We start from the raw sequence: 22,625 nt of genomic DNA, 5'->3' as shown, positions 1-22,625 counted from the left end.
AAATGTCTACCTCGTCCACTAGGTAATAAGCTAGGAAGGAGCCATGTCTGGTTTTGCTCATCATTTTAACCTCAACACTTATCACAATGCTTGGCACACAGAAGCTAAAAACGGGAAAAAAAAATGAAAAGAAAAAAAATCTGGGGAAGTTAGAAATTAACATTTAACATTTATATAAACAGCTGTGTTGGCCTCTTTGCTGTTCCTTGAACATGTCAGGCATATTCCTACCTTAGGGCCCTACCATGAAAAATGGAAGTCCCTTCCATTTTGTCTGGTAGTCCCTTCTCACAAAAATTCCCATGACTAGTTCCTTCTTTCCCCCTTCAAATCTGTGCTTAAATGGCAACTTGTAGATAAGGCCTTCCTTGACCATCCTTTTTCAAACTGCAAGACCTCTTTTACCTCAAACTCTATACATTCCTTAACTGCAAATCTTGTTATTTTTCTCTAGAGTAGTTGATCTAAAATAAAATACTAAATATCTTATTTATTAGAATATTATCAGGGGCGCCTGGGTGGCTCAGTTGGTTGAGCGTCCGATTTCAGCTCAGGTCATGATCTCACGGGTTCGTGGGTTCAAGCCCCGCCTCAGGCTCTGTGCTGACAGCTAGCTCAGAGCCTGGAGCCTGCTTCAGATTCTCTCTCTCTCTCTCTCTCTCTCTGACCCTTCCCTGTTCATGCTGTCTCTCTCTCTCTCAGAAATAAACAAAACATTAAAAAAAAAAATTTAGAGTATTATCTCTGTCTCTCCCCACTAGAAGATTAATGTTGTAAGAGCAAAGATTTCCTTCAAAATGTTTAAAGTTTATTTATTTTTGAGAGAGAAAGCATGTGCACATGCAAATGGAGGAGGGGCAAGGAAAGAGGGAGACAGAGAGAATCCCAAGCTGGCTCCACAATACCAGCACAGAGCGCAATGTGGAGCTCGAACTCACAAACTGAAACCATGACCTGAGCCGAAGTCAGATGCTTAACCGACTGAGCCACCCAGGTGTCCTGCTTAGAATGTTTAGAATAACATCTTGCATTTGGTCAAAACTCAAATATTTGTTAAAAGAATGACTATGTCAGAATTTTGTCAAAATATATGTTCAAAGTTTATCTTAATATATACACCAAAATATATATGTTTGAAACACGCAAAACTTCCAATTATCATGTCTAATAAAAACTATCTCTTGTTTTAAGATTATATAATTCCTAATCTTTAGGTGTTAAAATATTCTTCCTTTTCCAAATGATGGTTCAAGTAACTAGTTTTTCTCAATGGCCTTATTTGCCAATGTGAGAAATGATCAAATCTTGTTAAGGTCTAATGCTGTTTTGGAAATTTTATTGGTACACAAAATCTAAAAATCTGGGAACTATTGACATAACAGATTAAAATAACTCATCAGAATGTCACTTCACTATCTTGCCCAACAGGCCCACTGAAACTATTCCACCCTTCATATAAGGAGATACTCTTATTCTATTCGAACCATCAAGACTTTGATCCCTCTGGATACTTCCTAACTTCTCCCTTCCTTCATCCCTTCTTTAAAACCTTCCCATCCAAAGACTTCCCTCTCCTTTAAGTTTTACTACCTAAAATCCAAAATTTTTAAATCATTTTCTTACCACTCCATCCTATATTCATCCTTCTCTCATCTGAACACCTTTAAGCACAGCTCGTTCCAAACACTAGTTTGTTCCAAGCCAACTACATAAGAACCAGATTAAGAAAAGATTTTAAAATGACAATTTTCAGAATTTCAGTGTAGATTAGAAAATCAGAATTTCCAAGACTGGAGTACAGAAGCCAGTATTGTTTAAAAACATTCCCAAGTGATTCTGATTCATAACCTGGCTTAGAATAATCAATCTATACCAGAGAGTCTGAAATTAGTCATAAAATACTTCAATTATATTAAAATAAACATTATTCATGTATACCTTCTACAACTTTTTAAATAAGTCATAAATAAAAATATTTTTAATAATAATAGTCACATGTTGATCTCATGATTTCAAATTAAACATTGAATGTGCATGTCCTACGTTAAATTATACATATGAAGGCCTCAATTTTGAAGCAAGCCATTTCAAATCCAACTGTAATATTTTGACATACATATACAGAAGCATTTTTACATATGCAGAGGCATTTTTGAAAACAGTATATTCATATTATCATAGGAAAGCATATACTGGAAAGAAATTAATATAATTAAAATGAGCAATTACCAAAATTCACTTAAAAAATAAGTAGACCTAAATATAGTCTACTAACCTGTTTGTTGTTCTCCGCCATGGAAAGCTGCAATGCCAAAAGCATGGAGTCTGCACCACATACAGTAGTTCTCTCGGAGTCACAAAAAATGCGCCAACTCCTTCTGAACTCTTTAATCATATCCAAGACAGACTTTTGATTAAGCACAGCCATCCTCTGAAAGTAGGACAGAATGCAATGTTAAAAAGCTTTATTTTAATTGGAAACTAATACTTAACATGTGTAAGAAAGCAGAGTTAGAGAAAAATAAGTAGTGAATGAGAGGTCATTTCATGTTTACTAAGATTGCTTTTAATTAAATTTAGGAAAACAGAATAACACAACTTCTGCCCAATCATATTTTCCTCTCCTTTAGTTTTCTTAAGCCAAATCTTTTGAAATAACAAAATCCAACCTTCAATCTGATAACTCATACAAAACAAATATGTAAATTCTACAAACATAATTATAGGTACGGACATAGCTAATTAAAGCAGGAGTTTCAAAATATTTGTTATATTTGTTTTGAGATAGATGCTAAATGTGTAGTAAAAAGAGCTCTTTAAAAAAGGCCAATTTCCTCCTGTTCCTACATTGTCCCAAAAGAAATAGTCTATTTTTCCACCCTTTTAAATATGGGTCAGTCTAGTGACTTAATTTACCAAGTGAATATGGCAAGAATGACGTCCTGGGAGTTCAAAGCAAAGATCTCAAAAGGCTCATGCAGAAAAGAGTTACTACAGCAGGCCTGATATCTATCTTTTGAAAGTCCTGCCTACAAGGCTGGCCCTTGGCTGCACCTGGGAACTTAGAATTCAGGAGGGTTTCCAGTAAGAGTGGCTTACTATGACTAAACTGTTTATACAAATAATATAGTTTATGCTCAACACAATGCTTTCTTTCTGAGTTTGAAATTTTAGAACATAGACAGAGGATGCTTACATCAGTACCCTGGCCACTGAGTCTCTAAAGAGTTTCCTGATAGACAATATTTCACATGAGTTGTCACGACTTTTTGCTGGAGGACTTAAGCATATCCTGTGTGACTCTGTTATACACCTTCTCTCCATGTAGCTTCTCTCTTGGTTGATTTTGTTTAGCATCTTGTTGCTGTAATAAATTAGAGGTATGGGCACAACTAGATGCTGGGTCCTCTGAGCCTTAGCAAACATCCAACCTGAAAGTGGTCTTAGGGACCTCCTGATACAAGGCTTTGGAGCTTTAGTTCTTACTCTCTTGCTACTTATGAAAAAGTCCAAGCTTGCCTGTTCAAGAGGCCATAGAAGAGAACCAATGCACTCCAGCTGACAATACCAACCAACTTAAAGACAATACCAACTTAAAGACATGTGGGGCTATATTAGACTTTCCAGCCACCATCAACCTGCCAGATGAACTGTAGCCCTATTAGTGAGCCCAGGCATGACTAGCAGAACCACCTAGGTGAATCCAGCCCAAATTGCTGGTCCATAGTATCACAAGCAAACAAAGTGGTTGCTGTTTTAAATCCACTAAGTTTTGGAACAGTTTGTTACACAGCAGTAGATAACCAATATCTAATATTCAGCAGTTGCTTGGTGCCAGAAACTTTTCAAAAGCTTAATATTTATTACCTCATTTAATCTTTGCAAGACTCCTATGAGGAAGGTCTATTATTACCTTCATTTTACCTCTGAAGAATGTGATGCCTTATGTCACGCAGGCAGTAAATGGCAAAACAGACTTAAACCCAAGATGCTTAACTCCATAAGCTATGCTGTATTACATAATACACTGTATTACATAACTTCTCCTGATAGACAAAAGTCTTTCAAAATAATCATATGTAGTTCCAATGTTTTATATACCCAAGTCTAAATAAGGAAGCAATTCCTTTCTCTTGAGTTTACAGTTATGCCCACTAAAAGATGTTTTTTTCCTAGTTTCTTTTAAGTATGCTCATTTCTAACATATTCATATGCCATTATTTTATTTTGGGTATATTTTACTGTATATATCCCATTTATTAGCTTTCAGTTACGTTTTTTCTTTTTTTATGTGGCATAAATAGAATTCTAGATATTTACTAGGTATCTGGGTTCATACAATCAAGAAAATGGGTACATAATATTTACAAAGCAATAATTCATAGTTGCATCAGTGATGCAATTTAAAGATACAGGTAAAAAACTATAAAATATCTACATCTATACAAATACTAATAAATAGCTAAAAGTTATGTTTCTCTTCAAAATATCATCCTCATTTTTTTTTTATAGCTTATTGGGTAGGGGGAAGAGAGAGCGTGCCAGGGAGGGGCAAAAAGAGAGGGGGTCGGAGGATCCAAAGCAGGCTTTGCACTAACAGCAGAGAACCCAATGCAGGACTCGAACTCACAAACCAAGAGATCATGACCTGAGCTGAACTCAGATGCTCAACTGAGTTACTCAGGTGCCCCATCACTCTCATTTCTTAAAAGAAAAAAAAAAAAAAAGAAAATGAAAAAGTAAATTTTCAGTGATATCAGTTGGCATGAAATAAATCTTCAGTATTAAATTATTTAGGGTATTATTTAAAAGTTGAAGTTCAGGGACACCTGGGTGGCTTAGTCGGTTAAGCGTCCGACTTTCGCTAAGGTCATGATCTCGCGGTTCGTGGGTTCGAGCCCCGCGTCGGGCTCTGTGCTGACTGCCAGCTCAGAGCCTGGAGCCTGTTTCAGTCTGTGACTCCCTCTCTCTCTGACGCTCCCCTGCTCACACTGTCTCTCTCTCTCCTAGAAATAACTAAAACATTAAAAAAAAATAAAAATAAAAGTAGAAGTTCAGATTTTCTATACTGGAACTATACCTGGCATCTGGAGGAGTTGTACCTCTGATAGTAAAGGTTTAAGTTTTATGCAATTACCGGGCTCTGCCAAGTTTCTTAGTTTGCTAAGAAAGCAAACTAGTCAAGAATTAACTTACTAGCTATGAGATCTATGCCAAGTTACGTCACCGCTCCTGCCTCAGCCTCCTTGTACTGAAAATGAAAATAATAATTTCTATCTCACAGGATTTTGTGAAAAATAAATGACATAAATACAAGCTCAGCTTTTAGCAGTGTCTGGCACATATAAAAGCTGAAAAGGACCAAATAGTAAATATTTAAGGAGTGCAAGGCATACAGTCTGTCACAACTACTCAACTTGACCTTGCTGTGCAAAAATAGCCATAGACAATACATAAACAAATGGGCATAGCTATGCTTCAACAAAACTTTATGGAAACTAAAATTAAATTTCATATAACTTTCACATGTCACAAAATACTATTCTCTTGTTTTTGTTTCAACTATTCAAACATGTAAAATCTATTCTTAGCTCAGGAACTGACTGCACAAAAACAAGTAATGTCCTAGTTTGCCAACTCTGGTCTAGTCTCCGTTTTTTCAGCAACTAGCTGGCTGTTTGGGCCTAGGCAATAAGTTTTACAACTGACTACCTGTACCTTCCAGCCAGTTATGAGAAGTCAATGAGACAATGAATATGCAAGCACTATGAATGTCAGGTTGCACTATACAAAAACAGTAGTAGAAGGTGCCAGAGATGATAAATACCCATTTTTTAAAAACTGGATTCCAAACCGCACTGTAGCTCACTAGAGAGAGTGTAAGATGGTAAAAGAAATTTTGAGTCAGACATTTCAGGGTCCACAACCAGGTTCCCCAATTTATGAGATGTATGTCCTTCAGTATTTAAAAATCACTGATGAACATAAATTTCCTTAAATGTAGAAGTTAAGAGATCTCCTACCTCATAAAACTATGAGACAACCCACCTGGTTCCTGCGCACTTAATAGGTGCTCAATTGAAAAAAGAAAAAAAAGAAGGCAGTCGGTGCTATCATCGTCAGAACGCAGATCTTAAATATTCCTTAGGAGAATATAATAGGGAGAGGGCGAAAAGACTCAGAACTGGAGCCTGCGCATGTCTTGGTACTAGGACCTGGTTTCCTGCCAGCCTAATGAACCTAAATACGCCTCTACTGGGTTCAGTCTTCCAGTCTGCAGATGATCCCTCAGGACCTTCTAGCTCTATTCATCACCAGATATTGTGAACTCTGTTCAACACCCCCAGACGCAAAGCCACTGAACAAATAATACCCTAGACGGTTACTTAGCTGTCACCGAAAACCCCTCACCAGCCGCAGCCTGAATCACAAATTAAGTACGACAGTAGGGTAAGGAAGAGACGAGACTCACCTGGCTCAAAGTAGACCCCGGTAGGTGCCGACCCAACAGAAGCGAAGTCCTGCCGCGCCGCAGTCTCGAAGTTGTCCATTTTAATTTTAAATCTCGCGGGAAGGCTCGGGAGCCAATGGCTGCTTCCGCCCTCTGACCCGGAAGCAAATCCGAGCGCGCCGCAGCAGCCCCTAACGGAGACCAGATTCCTTCTGGCCACTTCCCGACGTCCCCGGTGCGTATCACACGGAAAATCAGGGGGACGCGCTGCTTTGCTCCTGGCCGCCCCGCGCTCCCATCCTTTTCGTGCGAGTTCCTTTTCTCCCCGGGCCGTGCTCCACCTCTCCTCCTTCTGACCTAGGGCTTCGGAGGTGGTAGCGGGGTCTCGCGGGACTTGCCTGGTTGAGGAGAGGTGTTGGGGCTCTTTAAGAAGACTTCGGTTGTTCCTTCCCTCTTCTCCCCTCCGGTTTTAGAGAGCAAGTCCAGCCCGCGTTGTACTGTAAAATCCTGAGAATATAATGAAACTGGGCACTAGTTTAATGAGGAATAGGGGACCGAGTTTCCGGACCTCGAATCTTCCACTTCCCACACCGCGCTGCCTCTGAGGGCATCCACCTGCTAGTCACCTTTAACAAACGCCCAGTCCCGGATCCCCTCTCCTCTAGTTACTAGCCTAGTTTATAGGCTCCCTGAGGTGAGATTCATCTGATTCTCAGTAAATACTTCCCAGGTTCTTGATGTGTTACTGAGCCCAACTGTTCTCAGGACGACTGCATCCAATTAAGGTAGAAAAAAAAAAAAAGACCTCTTTAGCTCCCTAAGTCTCATCTGGGAATACTACTTCCACAGTGCACACCAGGCTGTGACAGGCTGGTTGAAGTTTTATGCCTGGTTTTTTGAATATTTGTATCACACATTTCGGCACTCCTTCCTCCAGATCCTCTATTTTGGATCTGCTTATGTTATTGCTCCTTTCATGAGCACTGAATCATGACTGTTACCGAATATTGTAATCTTCAAGGCGGAGGGCTGTATTTTACTTCTCTAGCACTGGTGTCCAACACATAGTAAAGTATTTCAAATGCTGTCTCGTCTTATGATCTTGGCAGCTAACATATTAAATCTCTATTTCTTTGTCTGTAAAATGGGAACCATAAGTAGTACCTTACTCTTAAGTTTGGAAATACTAGGTGTCCTGGTGTAAGTAAAATCCTTAACATGGAACCTACAAGTGGTGCCTTGTAAATATTTAGTATCATTAATTTTTTATGAATGTATTTACTACTACAGTGGTTACATCTTCCATGTACTTACTATATTTTTTAGTTCATCTAAACAGGATATGATGATTTATTCTGCAGGTATCACTCTTAAAGTATTTAAAGAAGTACTTGACATTTTTTTTTAGCTGTCTCTGGCATCTGAAACACCATGTCCTTATTTTGATTTATTTGCTGAAAGTGACTAACACTTTGATGGTTTCTATCTGTCTGTGCTGTCATCCACAGTTTCGTGACCTTGTCCAGTAGAAGACTATTTTATTTTTCCAAGTGTTCAAATATTGACATACAAGATGAAGCAAGATGCCACAAGAAATGCTGCCTACACTGTGGATTGTGAAGATTATGTGCATGTGGTAGAATTTAATCCCTTTGAGAGTGGGGATTCAGGAAACCTAATTGCATACGGTGGCAGTAATTATGTGGTCATTGGCACGTGTACATTTCAGGTTAGTGTACAAAACTCAGTGAATGACAGTGCAGCTATTTCACTGGTTAAAAAAAACTTTGGTAAACTTTGGCTAAATTTGGAAAGCATATTGAGTTTGAATATAAGGAAAAATATGAAGAACTACAGAGGAAGATATTCCCAGTATTATATGCCTGAGATTTGTGAAAACATTAAATAAGTAGTGAAAAAAAGACTATAAGGCTTCTCTTTTGCCTCATGTTTAGAAGTGGAATATTCTAGTAATTGAAGGTTGTGATTAACTGAACATTAGGTATATATAGGGAAACATGAGTTCTAAGTAATCCAATTTTTCTTCATTCTACTTTGACGTGGGAAACAAGCCTTAAAAATGATCCTCCAGGAGATTTCACAGCCTGTCAGGATATTCAGCTTTTCTATTCATATGCTGTCTTGCTTCTCATACATCTAAAGCATATATCCAGAGTATACAAAGTATGAGCCCATATTGAAAAGACAATTTAGCACAGTCATTAAGACACCTCTGGCACCAAAATTCCCAGATTTTTACTCCTGCATTGCTTTACCTCTTAATAGCTTGACCAGGTACTTCTCTTCTTTAAAAATGAGGAAAATAATACTTAATGGGGTGTTATGAGAATGTAGTGAGTTAGTACATGTGAAATTTCTAGAAGGCATCTGGCACATTTAATGCATCATGTGCATATATGCATGTTTTACCTGTTGTTGATTTGGTCAGCATTGCCCCCTAGCACAGGCGCATATTTAATCACCAAAGCAAAATTGTTTGCGGTGAGCACACATCATGTTTTCTCACAGAAAAGCTAGTTCCACGTGTGGAAGAGTCTAAACAATGAGAGTTCAACCCTCAGAAATCTTGGCTAATCCTTTATTTACCAGAATATTATTCATAGGACAATATTTCTCAAGATTAATCAATGAAGTGATTTGGCAGTGACCAGTTTTCAAAGATTTAAAGTAACTTTACCACTAACATACTGTTTTTAAACATGATTTCCTCTTTGACTCAGGAGGCAGTTCAATATCTTACAGTATTTGGTCATCATAAATGCAATTTAGCATTTTACAGTACAGTAAATATATAAAGTTATACAAAGTTAGACTGCATGAATTTTTATCCTATCCTTATAAAGTATGAATTAAAGGCTTTAGTTTTTTGGTGTCCGAGTCGAATACAGGAACTCTTACATTGTCCCACGTTGTCTCTTAAGGTTGAGATAGGAATTGCTAGCTTGCAGACTAAGTGACCCTTGGCCTGACTTTAGCTGGACTTCTTGGTTAGGATCAAAAAAAGTTCACATGATTAGGAGAAATAATATAACATACTCTTGAAAAAGGAAAAAACTATCTAGTGCAGGCTACTAACCTACAAAAGAATAAAGCAGCTCCCTACAGATGAACTTTTTACTTCATTATTTTTAAAATAGCTGTGAACATAGAATTGTGTTTAAAAAATATTGAAAAAATATACTTTCTCTCTTTTGTTCAGCTAGGAAATGAGAAAGTCAAGAAGGGAGAAAAATTTTTTAAAAAGCAGAGGTGATGAGTGGCAGAGAGAAAATGGAAGCAAAAGACAGAAAATGAGAACTAACAAAAACATTTGTATTGCTTTGTCATGTCTTGCACATTGTCCTTGTTGATCCTCAGACCTGTCAGATTGGCAGTCTAGGCCAAGTTACCTTAAGAAAGAATTGGATTTTATCAATTTGGCAAGTAGTGAACACAAATATTCTGTGCCAAGTATTGGAGATATAATTAAACAACTGTCCTTGACCTCATAGAGTTTCGATTTTACTTCAAAGAGTTTCAGGGATTTGTATGACTGGTAAATGAAAAAACAAGATCTAGACCTTGTTTCTAAACCCCTGTTCTTTTCCTTCTGTGCTGCCAATCAGACAGGTTGCAACCATATTTCAAATATTTTTGCATGAAAATTGAGTCCCAATAATCTGCATTTGAGGATTCAGAATAAATAATTGCTTCCCTTTTAAGTTTTTTTTAACTCTAATTAAACACTATTAAACATTGATTCTATTTTCTTATGTTAGAATCCTCAAGTCCCATAGTATCCAATTTCCTGCCTCCCTCTCGTCTGAGAGAAAGTGAAGTAAAGGTAAATTGAATTAAAGGTTTTCCACATTCCTGTTGGAAAGGCAGTCCTCATTCTAAGACTCGTAGGAAAACAGTCAATGTAGTAGGTTTAAATTTCAACAAAGCATTTTTCAGAATCTTCTGGTGTTCTTTTGAATATGGTGGAAATTTGAGCTGAATGATAGTACTGTTAATTGATGTCATATATTTGTCAAGTATTAACTGCAAGTCAGGTGCTGGGAACTGGTAATACATGTTAAAAAAGCAAGGACCCTGACCTCAAGATGGTTAAACATAAAACAATGCAGCAAGAAAACTGCTATAAAAAGTTCTCTGTGCAAAGGATAGAGGAAACATGAAAGTTTCTAAGTCTATTCAAATGGTCACCAGTAGTGCACTGGGGCCCTTACTGGGATTTGAATGAAAACATTTGATTTAAGCAAGCTCATTGAATTTATATAGAACATGAAGCTGAGAAGGATACCTATTGCTTTGGATGATAAACTACATTTAACAAGTATTTATTAAGCACCTGTTGTATGCCAGACAGTGTACTTAGAATTCAACTATTATTTAATAGATTGGATTAATGGGCCAAGTTGAACAAGCTAAAATTTAATAAAGTCTTGAAATGATAGTCTCCTAAAGCTAGAAGAGACAATTGTGACTTACAGTTTTTAGTCGCCTGGATGTTCACCATGAATCAGTGCAATGATTAACTGCCAAATTCAATGCTGTCCAGTAGAAATACAATGTGAGCCACAAATATATAAATTTAAGTGTTATAGTAACCACATTATTAAAAGTAAAAACCAGGAGAAGTTAATTTTAATAATGTGGGGTTTTTTTAACCCATTTGGTAGCCAAAATATTTCATGTGTGACCAATATAAAAAATTAATGAGGAGCACCTGGGTGCTCAGTTGGTTAAGCATCTGACTTCAGCTCAGGTCATGATCTCGCGGTTTGTGAGTTCAAGCCCCTTGTCAGCCCCTAGAGCCTACTTTCCATTCTGTCTCTCACTCTCTGCCCCCTCCCCCGCTCATGCTCTGCCTCTCCCTCTCTCAAAAACAAACATTTTTAAAAAGGGGGTGTTTTTAAATTAATATTCTATATTTTAAGAGATATAAAATAAGAGATATTTTATATGCTTTTTATACTAAGTCTGAAATCTGATGTGGATTTTGCACTTTATATAGTATACACAGTTTGAACTAGCTGTATTTCAGATATTTAATCACCCCATGTGCTGGTGGCTACCATACTGGACAGTGTAGCTCTATATTCTCCTGTATAAATTGTCAGGGTTGTTTAATGTTTCCTTCAGTTCTCAGCAGTGTATATTATGGTGCAAAGGAGATGATGTATTCAAAGACGGATTTCAGAATGTTATTAAAATGTTTAAAATTGTCATGTGAAAGAGAAATTAGACTTTGAATGGTAAACGTATTGTGTGTTACTTGTCAAATCTGTCTGAGTGGAGTTATGGCTTAATAGTGCTTTAAGACTGATGCTGAGTCTGCTCTTTGAGTGTGTTCACCTAAGGAGAGATCAGCTGTGGTCAGACACCATCACTGAAGTTGGCTTCATCCATATGTTTTCAGAAAGCAGGAGCAGTGAGTAGAATTTATAGGGAAACAGATTTAGGTTTAATGTTAAAGAGAACTCTTCTAATTAGAACTACCCCTGAGTTGAATAAGGTCCCCCCCAAAAGTAGCTAATTTCCTGTCACTGTCTGCAGACTCTTCAGATGTTCTATAAATTCAAGTGTGAGATGAAAGAAGTGGACTTAAATTGTTACCCAAAGTCTCATCTGACTAAAATTCTGTATTTGGCCTTAAAAGGGTGTGGTGGGAAGGCCTGCCAATTTCAAACCCTTAGAATAGCCCTTTCAACCAACCTGGCTTTGCCCCAACCTCAAATACGCCAGAGCCTTATATAATGATTTGTATTGTAGCAAGTTTTCCAAAGTATCTTAATTTCCTGTCTATACAATACTGCCTACACCCGAAACTAAACTTAAAATAGCATTCGTCTCTGCCTATACCACACACACACCCTTGCCTTTTAGTTGGCTCCATGGCAGACATTGCTGCCAGGAAAAAAGGTTTCACTGGTAATACATAAAGCTCAGGCTATACAGTCCCTAGAACTTCTTTATCTCCATCCGCCACCCAAAAACTCTGTATATACTTTGGGTAACAAACTGTAGGACCCAATTGTCAACACTGTTGTTACAGTAGCAAAGTAATGTGTGTTTTGATGGTGAAAACTTCATTTTTAGAAGATTGATTTGTCCAGTGTGGAAAAATAGACGTAACCCAAACTATGAAGTCAGCTATGATTAGGCTCTTAACCTTATTTTAAAATTGCTTAGTGGTTGCTGCCTTGGCACATCTGGCTGTTAACTATACAGTTATTATACGCACAGATTATGAAGTAATAAAAGTTGACAGTGTTTTTCTTTCCTTGATAAGTGCATTTCTATTTCCTTTTTTTCATCTATGGAAAAATTTTTTGCTGTTAACTCTAAGTTCATCTGAAATTTAAAGTTATTTTCAAGGGCCATCTGAATAATGTGGAGAAAGCCCTGTGTAATCTATCTGTGAAATGGCTTTTCTAGGATCCCGAAGGCTATCCTGGAAAAATCTACACATCCCATAGGATTCAGTTAAAGTACTCATTCTAAAACTTTGTACTTAGATTCAGAATGAAGGGAATTATTAAAACAGGCCTTTAGGTAATATTTCTATCTATGTAGACATAAGTATTCCATTAAATAATAAGTTTCACCTGCTCCAGATTTTTTCCCTGATGATATAACTTTATAAACTTATAAAAGTGTTATAAAGGATAACTTATAAAAGATAACTATAGCCACTTAATACAGAGGATTCCTTGGGCAAATCTGTCATGAAAATTTTTGCTATGGTTTCTAGACTCAGTATTGATTTAAATAAGAAGACAAGAATTTACTTATTTTTAAATTATAATATCTTAAGCTTATAAAAATTATTTTAAAATATGTATTGTCTGTAAAAGGTGTAAAGAATAATAAAATAGGGGCACCTGGGTGGCTCAATCAGTTGAGCATCCAGTGTTTGATTTCAGTTCAGGTCACGATCTCATGGTAAGATCAAACCCTGCATCGGGGCTATGAGTGCAAAGCCTGCTTGGGATTCTCTCTCCTCTGTCTGCACCTCCCCCCTCTCTCTTAAACGAATATTTTAAAATAATAATAATAATAATAAGTTCCTTTATGCCCAAAACCTGGCTTAGGCAATGGATCATTAGCAATTACTTCAAAGCCCTCTGGGTGTTCTCCCCTTACCGCCTTTCCTTCTCACACCAACGAGGTAACCATATCTGAAATTTTGTGTTGGAGATTCTTTGTTTTTCTTTATAGAGTTACCGTATATGTAGGTGTTGCAAATTAGTATATTTTTCATGTTTTAACCTTTATTTCAATGGAAATTTCTTCTACAGTATGTTCCTATTACCAATGTATTTGTTAGATTCCTCCTGTCAGAGTTCATTTACTTTCATTGTTATATGATATACAAATATAGCATGATTAATGTATTCTGTTGGCGATTTAGCTTACTTTTTGTTTTTTACTCTTGAAAACCTTGCCAATATGCATATTTTTATGTCTTCTGTTTGTGTTTTGTTACCTCCTCCTTTAATTGTTTTCTTCCCTGATAATTTGGTTGTATATACTGTTTATTTTAATGGTTACCAAAAACACTTTAACATACACACTTAATTAGACAAAGTCAAAATTAATATCTTTAACTTCTTGAGCAAAATAAGGATCTTTGACTCTTGAACTATTACCACTCCCTTCAGACTTACATTACTGTCATATTTTATTTCTGTCATTTTTCTTTACAATTTAACACATGAATTTAAGTGTTTTCTGTGGCTAACATTTGTTTAGATTAATCCACCTGCTTGCATTTGATTTTTTTACTCACTTTTCCTTGTATCTCAGGCCTTTCTTCTAGGGTCATTTTTCTTCACCTGGAAGTACATTCTCTACTATAAGAAAAACTTTACTACTAAATTTTTACTACTAAATAATTTCTAATATATTAGATTTTTCCAGCCACTCTAAGGGTCTGTTACAAGTTACTCTATGTTGTTTACAACTCCTTTAAAATCTAAAAATGATTCTCAGCTCATGGGCCAACAAAACCAAGCCATAGGTCAAATTTTGCCTGTCCTTGGTTGCCACCCTCTGCTTTAAGAGATCTTTTAGCGAGAGTTTATTGATGCTAAGTCTTGGTTTTTTTTTTTTCTGAAAATATCCTTAATACAGCTTCATTCTTAAAATGAAGTGTTCTAGAGTTTTTTCTGTCATCATTTTGAAGATCTTATTCTACTGTCTTCATACATTTGTTGTTTCTGCTGAGAAGTCTATGGTTGTCCTTTTATAGGAAATCTCTTGTGTAGGAAACCTGTCTTTTCTTCTGGCTCCTGTTGCTTACACCTCCCCTCACCCCCTACACACACCCGGCCTTCTGCCTCCCCACCATTCTCTCCCTCAATATGTATATACACATATACACATATCATGAGATTTGTGTGTATATTCTGAAGCTTCACTATGTTGTATCTGCCTGCAGATTTTTTTTTATTTAAGCTACCTGGGATGTATTGTTCTTTCTAAATGTGCATATTGGTGCCTGTCATCAAGTGGAGAATCCTTTGACATTATCTCTTCAAATATTGCCTCTTCCTTCTATTCACTCCTCTACAACCTCAATTAGATATGTGGTGGAATTTTTCATTGAATCCCTCTTCTCTTCACTGCTCCATTCTGAGTAATTTTTTCAAGTCTGTCTTCCAGCTGCTCTAAGCATTGGGGTTTTTTCCTTTATGGTATTTTCATCTAAAAGTTTTGTTTGGTTCTTTTTTAAATGCCTAATCGTTTTTGGTAATCTCTTGCTGCTTACTCATACTTGTGTTTGTGATACTTTTTTTCCCACATATATGAGTGCACGCGTGTAAAGTCATATTTGATTGAACTATGGCGGAACTTTTTGAAACCTGGATAGAGGTAGTTCATCCAAAGAGAATGTACCTTTGTCTGTCAAGCGCTCAGGGCCACTACCAACATATGACCATTTTAAAATGTCATTTTCTGAAGCGCATAGTTAGTGTGAATTCAGGCCCCAAACTCATGTGAAGACCAGTTTATGGTTGAGATTTTCTTGTAAGTGGCATTTCTCTTTCTTAGCCTTCACTCACGGTAGATATTTTGCAGAGTAGTTTTGGTTTTCTGGTTTTACTCCTACTTCACCTTTAAAAGTCCTGGATATATGCAGAAGTCTCTAATCATCCTTTCTTCTGCAGACACTAAGCTTTGTCTTTTTGCCCTGTAAACTGAAGCCATTAGTTCTTGGATGTGGGCAGAAATACTTAAGATAGCTGCATGCCTCAGTGCTCAGTTGCCTCCCTGGATTTGGACTTTTACATTATTTTTGTAATGGGAAAGCTTTTCAGGTGAATATCCATATTGCCAGACCTAGATGACTTGGTTTTTCAAAATTCATTTTTTCTTCCTCATCTTCCCATGAAGATAAACTGAAATCATGTTACTAGTACCGAGCAGGTAAATAAGCTGACTTTAATTAAGCATCCAATATCTGAAAGGCTAAATTAACCAGATTGTATCAACATATCCACTATTCATAGACTGTAATAGTATTAGATGAACAATTTGTAACATCTTAGACATGTATAGTGCCATATATAATACTATGTGAAAATTATTGATATTCATTGTAATGACTGAGGCAACATAATCAAAACTTTATATTTGGTATGTATTTTTTAATATTGTCAGTTGATAATCTATGTGTGGTAATTCATTTATCTAGAATATTTTGATTCTTAGAGCATTCCATTCTCATTGCATTTACTGTGAAATATGTTTACTGTTAGGAATAAAATGTCTTAGGGCACCTGGATGGCTCATTCGGTTAAGTATCTGACTTCAGCTCAGGTCATGATCTCATGGTTCATGAGTCTGAGCTCCACATAAGGCTCTGTGCTGACAGATCAGAGCCTGGAGCCTGCTTCAGATTCTGTGTCTCCCTCTTTCTGTTCCCCTTCGCCACTTGTGCTCTGTCTTTGTCTCTCAAAAATGAATAAATGTTAAGAAAAAGTTTTTTTTAAATGTCTTCTAAGCAAGATAAAGTATAACATGTTTACTGTCTGGTTTTAGTTGCTCTAGAGAGATACTCTATGAGGCTTAGAAAGTTATAGCGATTTTTGTCATTGTTGTTCAGTAAACCACTTAAATCTCAGTATCTAATCTGTTTTTGAACTTACAAAAGAATATATATGGCCTCCTGATGAATTCTTCATCATAATGAAATCAAAGTGTTATAGTGTTTGTTCTCATAACTTATTAAATCATTTACTATGTATGTTTAGGAGGAAGAAGCAGACATTGCCGGAATTCAGTATAAAACACTACGTACATTTCAGCATGGAGTCAGGGTCGATGGCATAGCTTGGAGCCCAGAAACTAGACTTGATTCATTGCCTCCAGTAATCAAGTAAGTTTAAAACTATTAAATGCAGTATTTATTAATGTCCTTTGTCTTAAGTGATCTGAAGTGTTTGATCACAAGGACCTTTTTCCCCCATTCCCTTTTTCCCCATCGGCCATTATTTTGTAATTATTCTTGATATCTGAATATGTGATTTAAATATGCAACATGGTAGTGGTGCCTTGAGTATATGTTTGGGCCTGACTGTATAAATTTTTACTTGAGCTTCACCTAAATCATTTGTGGTCTTCACAGATTCTTCACTGAGTTCACTACTTACTGAAAGTACAACCCTGTTGAAATAAGTAAATGTGGTTGAGTCATTAATCAAACTTACTGCTGCACACACAGGCCAATGTCACATGTACATGTTTAACAGTATTTAAAACTACAGTTCTAATAGTTGAGCTTCAGTTTTTATGAAAATATTTGAAAGGAACAGTTGCTTTTTGAGAAAAATCTTGACACTACCTGCTTAGGCCTTCTTCACAAAGGCAATAATAATATGTCAGATTATTTAATGCTTATCACAAAACGCTAACCTTGCTTCTGCAGCTATCTAATCTAAAAGATATGTCTTCTTTTAGTAAACAGCTTAGCAGCCAGATTAGCTCTTACTGAGCTAACCTAATTTTTTTTAATTAAAGGATAATTTAAATACAATGGAATTCTCAATTTCTGAGGGTACTGTGATCAGTGTTGACATGCATACACTTGTATAACCATATGCTGGTAATACATAGCATTTTCATCACTTCAAACGGTTCTTTGTGCTTCTTCCCAGTCAATCCATGTACCCCATCCTCTGCCAAAGCAACCATTGATCTAATTTTCAGAAATTAGTTTTGCCTATTCTAGAACTTCATATAAATGGAGTTGTATAGAATGTATTTTTTGAGTCTAGTGTAATGTTTTTGAAATTTATCCATGTTAGGAATACCAGTGGTTTTCTTTTTATTTATTTTATTACTTTGTAATGTATTCCATTACACTGTGTAAATACCACTATTTGTAACTTTTTCTGTAAATAGACACCAGGACAGTGTCCAGTTTTTAGTTATTATGACTAAAGTTGCTATGAGCATCCCTATATATAGCTTTTAGTAGATACATGGTTTTATTTCTCTTAGGAGTAGAATTGCTCCTACTCCTAAGAGAATCAGTAGAATCAGAGGGTAGACGTAAGTTAACATTTTTAAAAAAGTACCGATCTCCATAGTGGTTCTACCATTTTTTATGCCCACCGATAATCTAAAGATGTTCAACTTCCTCTACCAACTCTTCAACATTTAGTTGTTGTCAGTCTTTAATTTGGTTAGTATCACAACATTTCCCTGACGACTCAAGAGGTTGAGCACCTTTTCATATGCGTCCTGTTTCCTAACTAAAGAATGCTTGCCTGCAACAAAGATGTTTATTTTCTTCTAGAAGCTTTACAGGTTTTAGCTAACTGAATTTTAAATAATCCACACAACAGCATTTGTTAATATACATAGGTCATTGTCAGCAGCCAGTTTGCTGTTTATTTCTTTTTATATTAAAAAGAAGTATTCACAGAATCTGAAGCTAAATAAAAGTCAGGCAGTCTCTTTGCATTTGCTAGCACATTTTTAAAGCTGTAGAAACTGTCTTCTTCCCATGGTTCTCCTTGGTGCCTGTTTTCCTGTCCTCCTTTTAATGGATATGCTATATTGTTTCATCTTTTTTGTTGCTTTTTGATAAGCAGCCTCAAATTTTGGGGAGAACTCTACAAATAGTATAATAAATTCAGCACATTAACCAGCCATTAATTTTAAAGACAGTATTTTTAGAGCAGGTAGACAGCATAATTTTGTTTTTAAATAAATAAATTATTTTTATTATAAAAATAATACACATTTACTATATCAAATTTGGAATATACAAAAACATTTTTAAACGCCATCTACACACCTAGGACCCTATTTTTTCATAAATAGTTTTGCACAATTGTGATTAAACTGTATTTGTAAGTTTTGATATATTTTAACTTTACTTTTTTATATTTATAATCCAAGGTAAATACCATTTTTTTCATGACTGAACAGTGGTCTATCAAAATGACTGAGGTATATAACTTTGTGTCTGTCCTACCATTGTTAACTTACAGTTAGAAAGAACCCATTCCTAATGTTTTATCTTCAGCATTTAGTTACTTTCAGTTCTTTCTCTGCCTCTCTCTCTCTCTGTCTCTGTTCATCCCCACTTGCTTTTCTTTCACCTTACCTCTGTTCTCTCAGTCTTTATGGTTTAATTAAAGGATGATGTAAATATACGTACCATGTATAAACTTAAGCAGCAAAGTTTGGAGAAAAGTAGAACACCACAAGATTTGCCATAAAGTTTTGTATGTGTGTGTTTTATCTTTTAGTTTTATTTATTTCTTAATTTTTTTTTTAGAGAGCACACGCACAATTTGGGGAGAGGGGCAGAAGGAGAAAGAGAAAGAATCTCAAGCAGGCTTCATCCTGGGCATAGAGCCCACTGCCAGGCTCGATTCCACAGCCCTGGGGTCATGACCCAAGCTAGAGTCAAGAGTCAAATGCTCAACTGACTGAGCCATCGAAGCGCCTCCTCTTTTAATCTTAATGAGATTCTTTCATTAATTCTTTTTTAAGTAAATAACCTTTGATCCCTCTAAGGCCTCTATTTTCTGATGTTTTTATTGAACTTGACCTTATTCTCTTACTAATACCTTCTTTATAAACTGTTTTGCTTGGGATGTTTCTTTTAAAAACCTTCTAAAATAGCCTTTTTCTATTTTAGAAGTGATATTTTGGTGAGAGATTTTTAAATGCTTTCTTATGACATCACTATAAGGAAATCTACTTTAGGAGACCCTCACAGTAGTAATGTTGTTATAGTAAGTCTGTCCTAGAATTTCCTCTGAGTGGGAAAATATGAATACCCAAAACAATAATGGGACAAATTCAAAGAAGAAGAATTAGGTACTATAAGCTTGGTTGGTTTTTTTTTTCTTTAATTTGTATGTTATAAAATATAGCATACATGCCCAAAAGTGCAAAAGGAAAAAAATTCATATGCAGTTTAACATTAGTATGACAAAAGAAACACCCATGTAATGATCATCCAGGGAAAGAAATAAAAAACATTGCCAGTACCCAAGGTCTCCCACTGTCCCTCCTAAATTACCCTCCCTTCCTCTTAAACATAATTATTCTCATGATTATTATGGCAATCATTTATTTTCTTGCTTTGTTTCCCTGTAGTTTTATCAGCTATGTATATATCTCTAAAACAATATAGTTTATTTTTTCCTACGTAAGAACTTTCATACAAATGGAATAATAATATCCTTCTTTTACCCTGCTGTGTTCACTTGATGTTATATATGTGAGATACGTCCTTGTTTCTACTTGTAGCTCTAATTACTGATTTGTGTTGGTTTTTGTTTTTTTACTTCCAGATTTTGTACTTCAGCTGCTGATATGAAAATAAGATTATTTACTTCAGATCTTCAAGATAAAAATGAATACAAGGTATGTTGACAAGTATAATTCGTAATTCTTATTTGAAAACATTTTTTATTTTTGCTTTCTTAATTGAATTTATCTCAATTTAAAATGACATTTACTGGTCATCTTACTCTATTTTACTCTGTTTTAGGTATGGTAAAGACTATAGGTTATATATATGATAGCATTTATTAAAATATTACATAGGCACAGCAAATGAATGAAAATTAGAAATTCACATTTGGGTATAGTAGGAGTATAATAGATATGAACACACATAGAGTTGAGAGTCAGACTTGAGGAGAACCAGAATCAGCACAGCATAGGGCAAGGTGAGATTACAAGGTATCTAAGAGCACAGATACAGGAGCCAGACTACCAGGGTTTGAAGCCCAATTCTACCACTTTAATAACAGTGTGACTGTTCAAGTTCCCAATTTCTTTGTGCTCAGTTCCTTATCTGTAAAATGGGGATAATCATAGCATCTGCCTCATAGGACTATTAGCATTGACTGAGCTAATTCACGTAAAACATTTAGAACAATACTTTGTGCATAGTAAGCCCTATGTATATGTTTTATATTAGTATAATAAATAAGCGTGTAAAATAAGACAAAGAAAAATACTGTATGATCTCAGTTATATGTAGAATTTTAAAAAGCCGAATTCACAGAAACAGAAAGTATAATTGTGGTTGCTGGGGGTGAGGGAAATGGGGAGATATTTGTCAAAGGGTACAAACTTCCAGTTATAAGATGAATAAGTTCTGGGGATCTAACATACAGCATAATGAATATAATAAACAGTATGTGTTAACGTACTTGTAAGTTGCTAAGAGAGTAGATCTTAGGGGCTCCTGGGCGTTTCAGTCAGATAAGTGTCCAACTTTGGCTCAGGTCATGATCTTCTCATGGTTCATGAGTTTGAGCCCCGCATCAGGCTCTGGGCAGATAGCTCAGAGCCTAGAGCCTACTTCGGGTTCTGTGTCTCCCACTCTCTTTGCCCTCCCCTGCTCATGCTCCATCTCTCTTTCTCAAAAAAAAAAAAAAAAAAAAAGGCAAACATTTAAAAACAAAAAAAGTTTTTTTTTTTAAAAAGAGAGTAGATCTTAAATGTTCTCGCCACAAAATAAAACTGGATTTCTGGGTTGTTGTAATTATGGGCTTCTAATGCTGTCTCCAGTGATGGCAGTCACATTGAGGAAGTGAATAAAGACATTAGAAGGTGAAATCCATATGTGTTTATTAGATAGTGAGCGTGCAGAGTAGTAGGTGTGAGTTAAAAAGTTGAGGGGGACTCTATATCAGTGCCACTAGAAAGTTCTTCAATTCAAGTTCTTAGCTTTAATTTTTGCTTAAGCTTTATGTAATAAGAGGAGGTGATACGAGGACAGGTACAGTAAAAAAAAAAAAAAGTATGTGTGTGTGTTTTTGTAAGAAATGCATACTAGAAAAGAAAGATCAAGCTAATAGCTGTGTGTTGAATGATCAGCTTCTTTCCAAGATAAACCTTCCAGAAAAGTGGGTGTATAAATCATGCTTTAAAAATAGCAAATTGCTTAAGAAATATTTATAGAAAAAGGAAGCATGCAGTGAAAGCTTTTAAGGCGGTGAAGTAAAAATATTAGGTAGGAATATTGTAGGTTATTTTCCTGTGTACTTATTAACTTTTCCCCTCTTGTCAGGTTTTAGAGGGCCATTCAGATTTCATTAATGGTTTGGTGTTTGAGCCCAAAGAGGGCCAAGAACTTGCAAGTGTGAGTGATGATCATACCTGCAGGTATGTTGCTTATGTTAAAGCCACGTTTTTAAATATTCATCTTATTTTAATGAGAATTACCTTAGAAAAATTAGAGAAAATGTAACTTGTATATATACTCCATAAAATGTAAAATAAGTATACTGGGTTTAAACTATAAGCATGACACAAACATGAGTTTCGTAACTGGTAAGTTGAGTTCTCATCCCAGTTACTGGAAACTCTCCCTTGCTGACTCATGGATGCCTCTATGCCTCTTATTTTAGATGTGTACACTCTGGAAATTTAAATGTTTAATGGGTCAAATTCTCCAATAATGGGTAAGATGACTAGGATACTAAAAGGCAATTGCTATAGTATGAAGTTATTTCACAGATCCTGTCTGATAAGTTAATGTTTAGTAATGGATTGCAAATGTCATTTGCTAAACTAAGACTCATGGGAAATTTCCTATTTTGACAAATTTAAGTCTCTATATTAAAGGCTTTCTGTAAGGACACCTGGGTGGCGCCGTCCGTTAAGCAACCAACTTCAGCTC

The 22,625-nt window shown here is 35.9% G+C and overlaps 2 protein-coding genes across 4 annotated transcripts in view; one reads left to right on the top strand and one right to left on the bottom strand.

Moving 5' to 3' along the window:
* The window catches only part of LOC120245429 (PARP1 binding protein), a 61,544-nt gene extending 55,010 nt beyond the window's left edge, over positions 1–6,534 (bottom strand). For both annotated transcript variants that reach the window (XM_039252485.1, XM_039252484.1), the window contains exons 1-2: positions 6,473–6,534; positions 2,276–2,431 (exon numbers count right to left, since the gene is read on the bottom strand). In XM_039252485.1, the coding sequence (XP_039108416.1) occupies positions 2,276–2,428 (153 nt within the window). In that variant the 5' untranslated portion in view covers positions 2,429–2,431; positions 6,473–6,534. The remainder of the gene's footprint in view (positions 1–2,275; positions 2,432–6,472) is intronic.
* A 93-nt stretch (positions 6,535–6,627) lies between these two features.
* The window catches only part of NUP37 (nucleoporin 37), a 42,699-nt gene continuing 26,701 nt past the window's right edge, over positions 6,628–22,625 (top strand). The window contains exons 1-5 of one of the 2 annotated variants that reach the window (XM_039252494.1): positions 6,628–6,686; positions 7,960–8,180; positions 16,717–16,841; positions 20,281–20,353; positions 22,014–22,108. In XM_039252494.1, coding sequence (XP_039108425.1) covers positions 8,025–8,180; positions 16,717–16,841; positions 20,281–20,353; positions 22,014–22,108 — 449 coding nt within the window. In that variant the 5' untranslated portion in view covers positions 6,628–6,686; positions 7,960–8,024. Of the gene's footprint in view, positions 6,687–7,141; positions 7,237–7,959; positions 8,181–16,716; positions 16,842–20,280; positions 20,354–22,013; positions 22,109–22,625 lie in introns of those variants that run through there. The other variant, XM_039252495.1, reaches the window with a different exon arrangement.

Source organism: Hyaena hyaena, unplaced genomic scaffold (assembly GCF_003009895.1).
Source record: "Hyaena hyaena isolate Hyena2069 unplaced genomic scaffold, ASM300989v1 scaffold_417, whole genome shotgun sequence".
NCBI lineage: Eukaryota > Metazoa > Chordata > Mammalia > Carnivora > Hyaenidae > Hyaena > Hyaena hyaena.
Note: the sequence above shows the minus strand (reverse complement) of the source record. Positions and strands in the feature narration are given on the sequence as shown.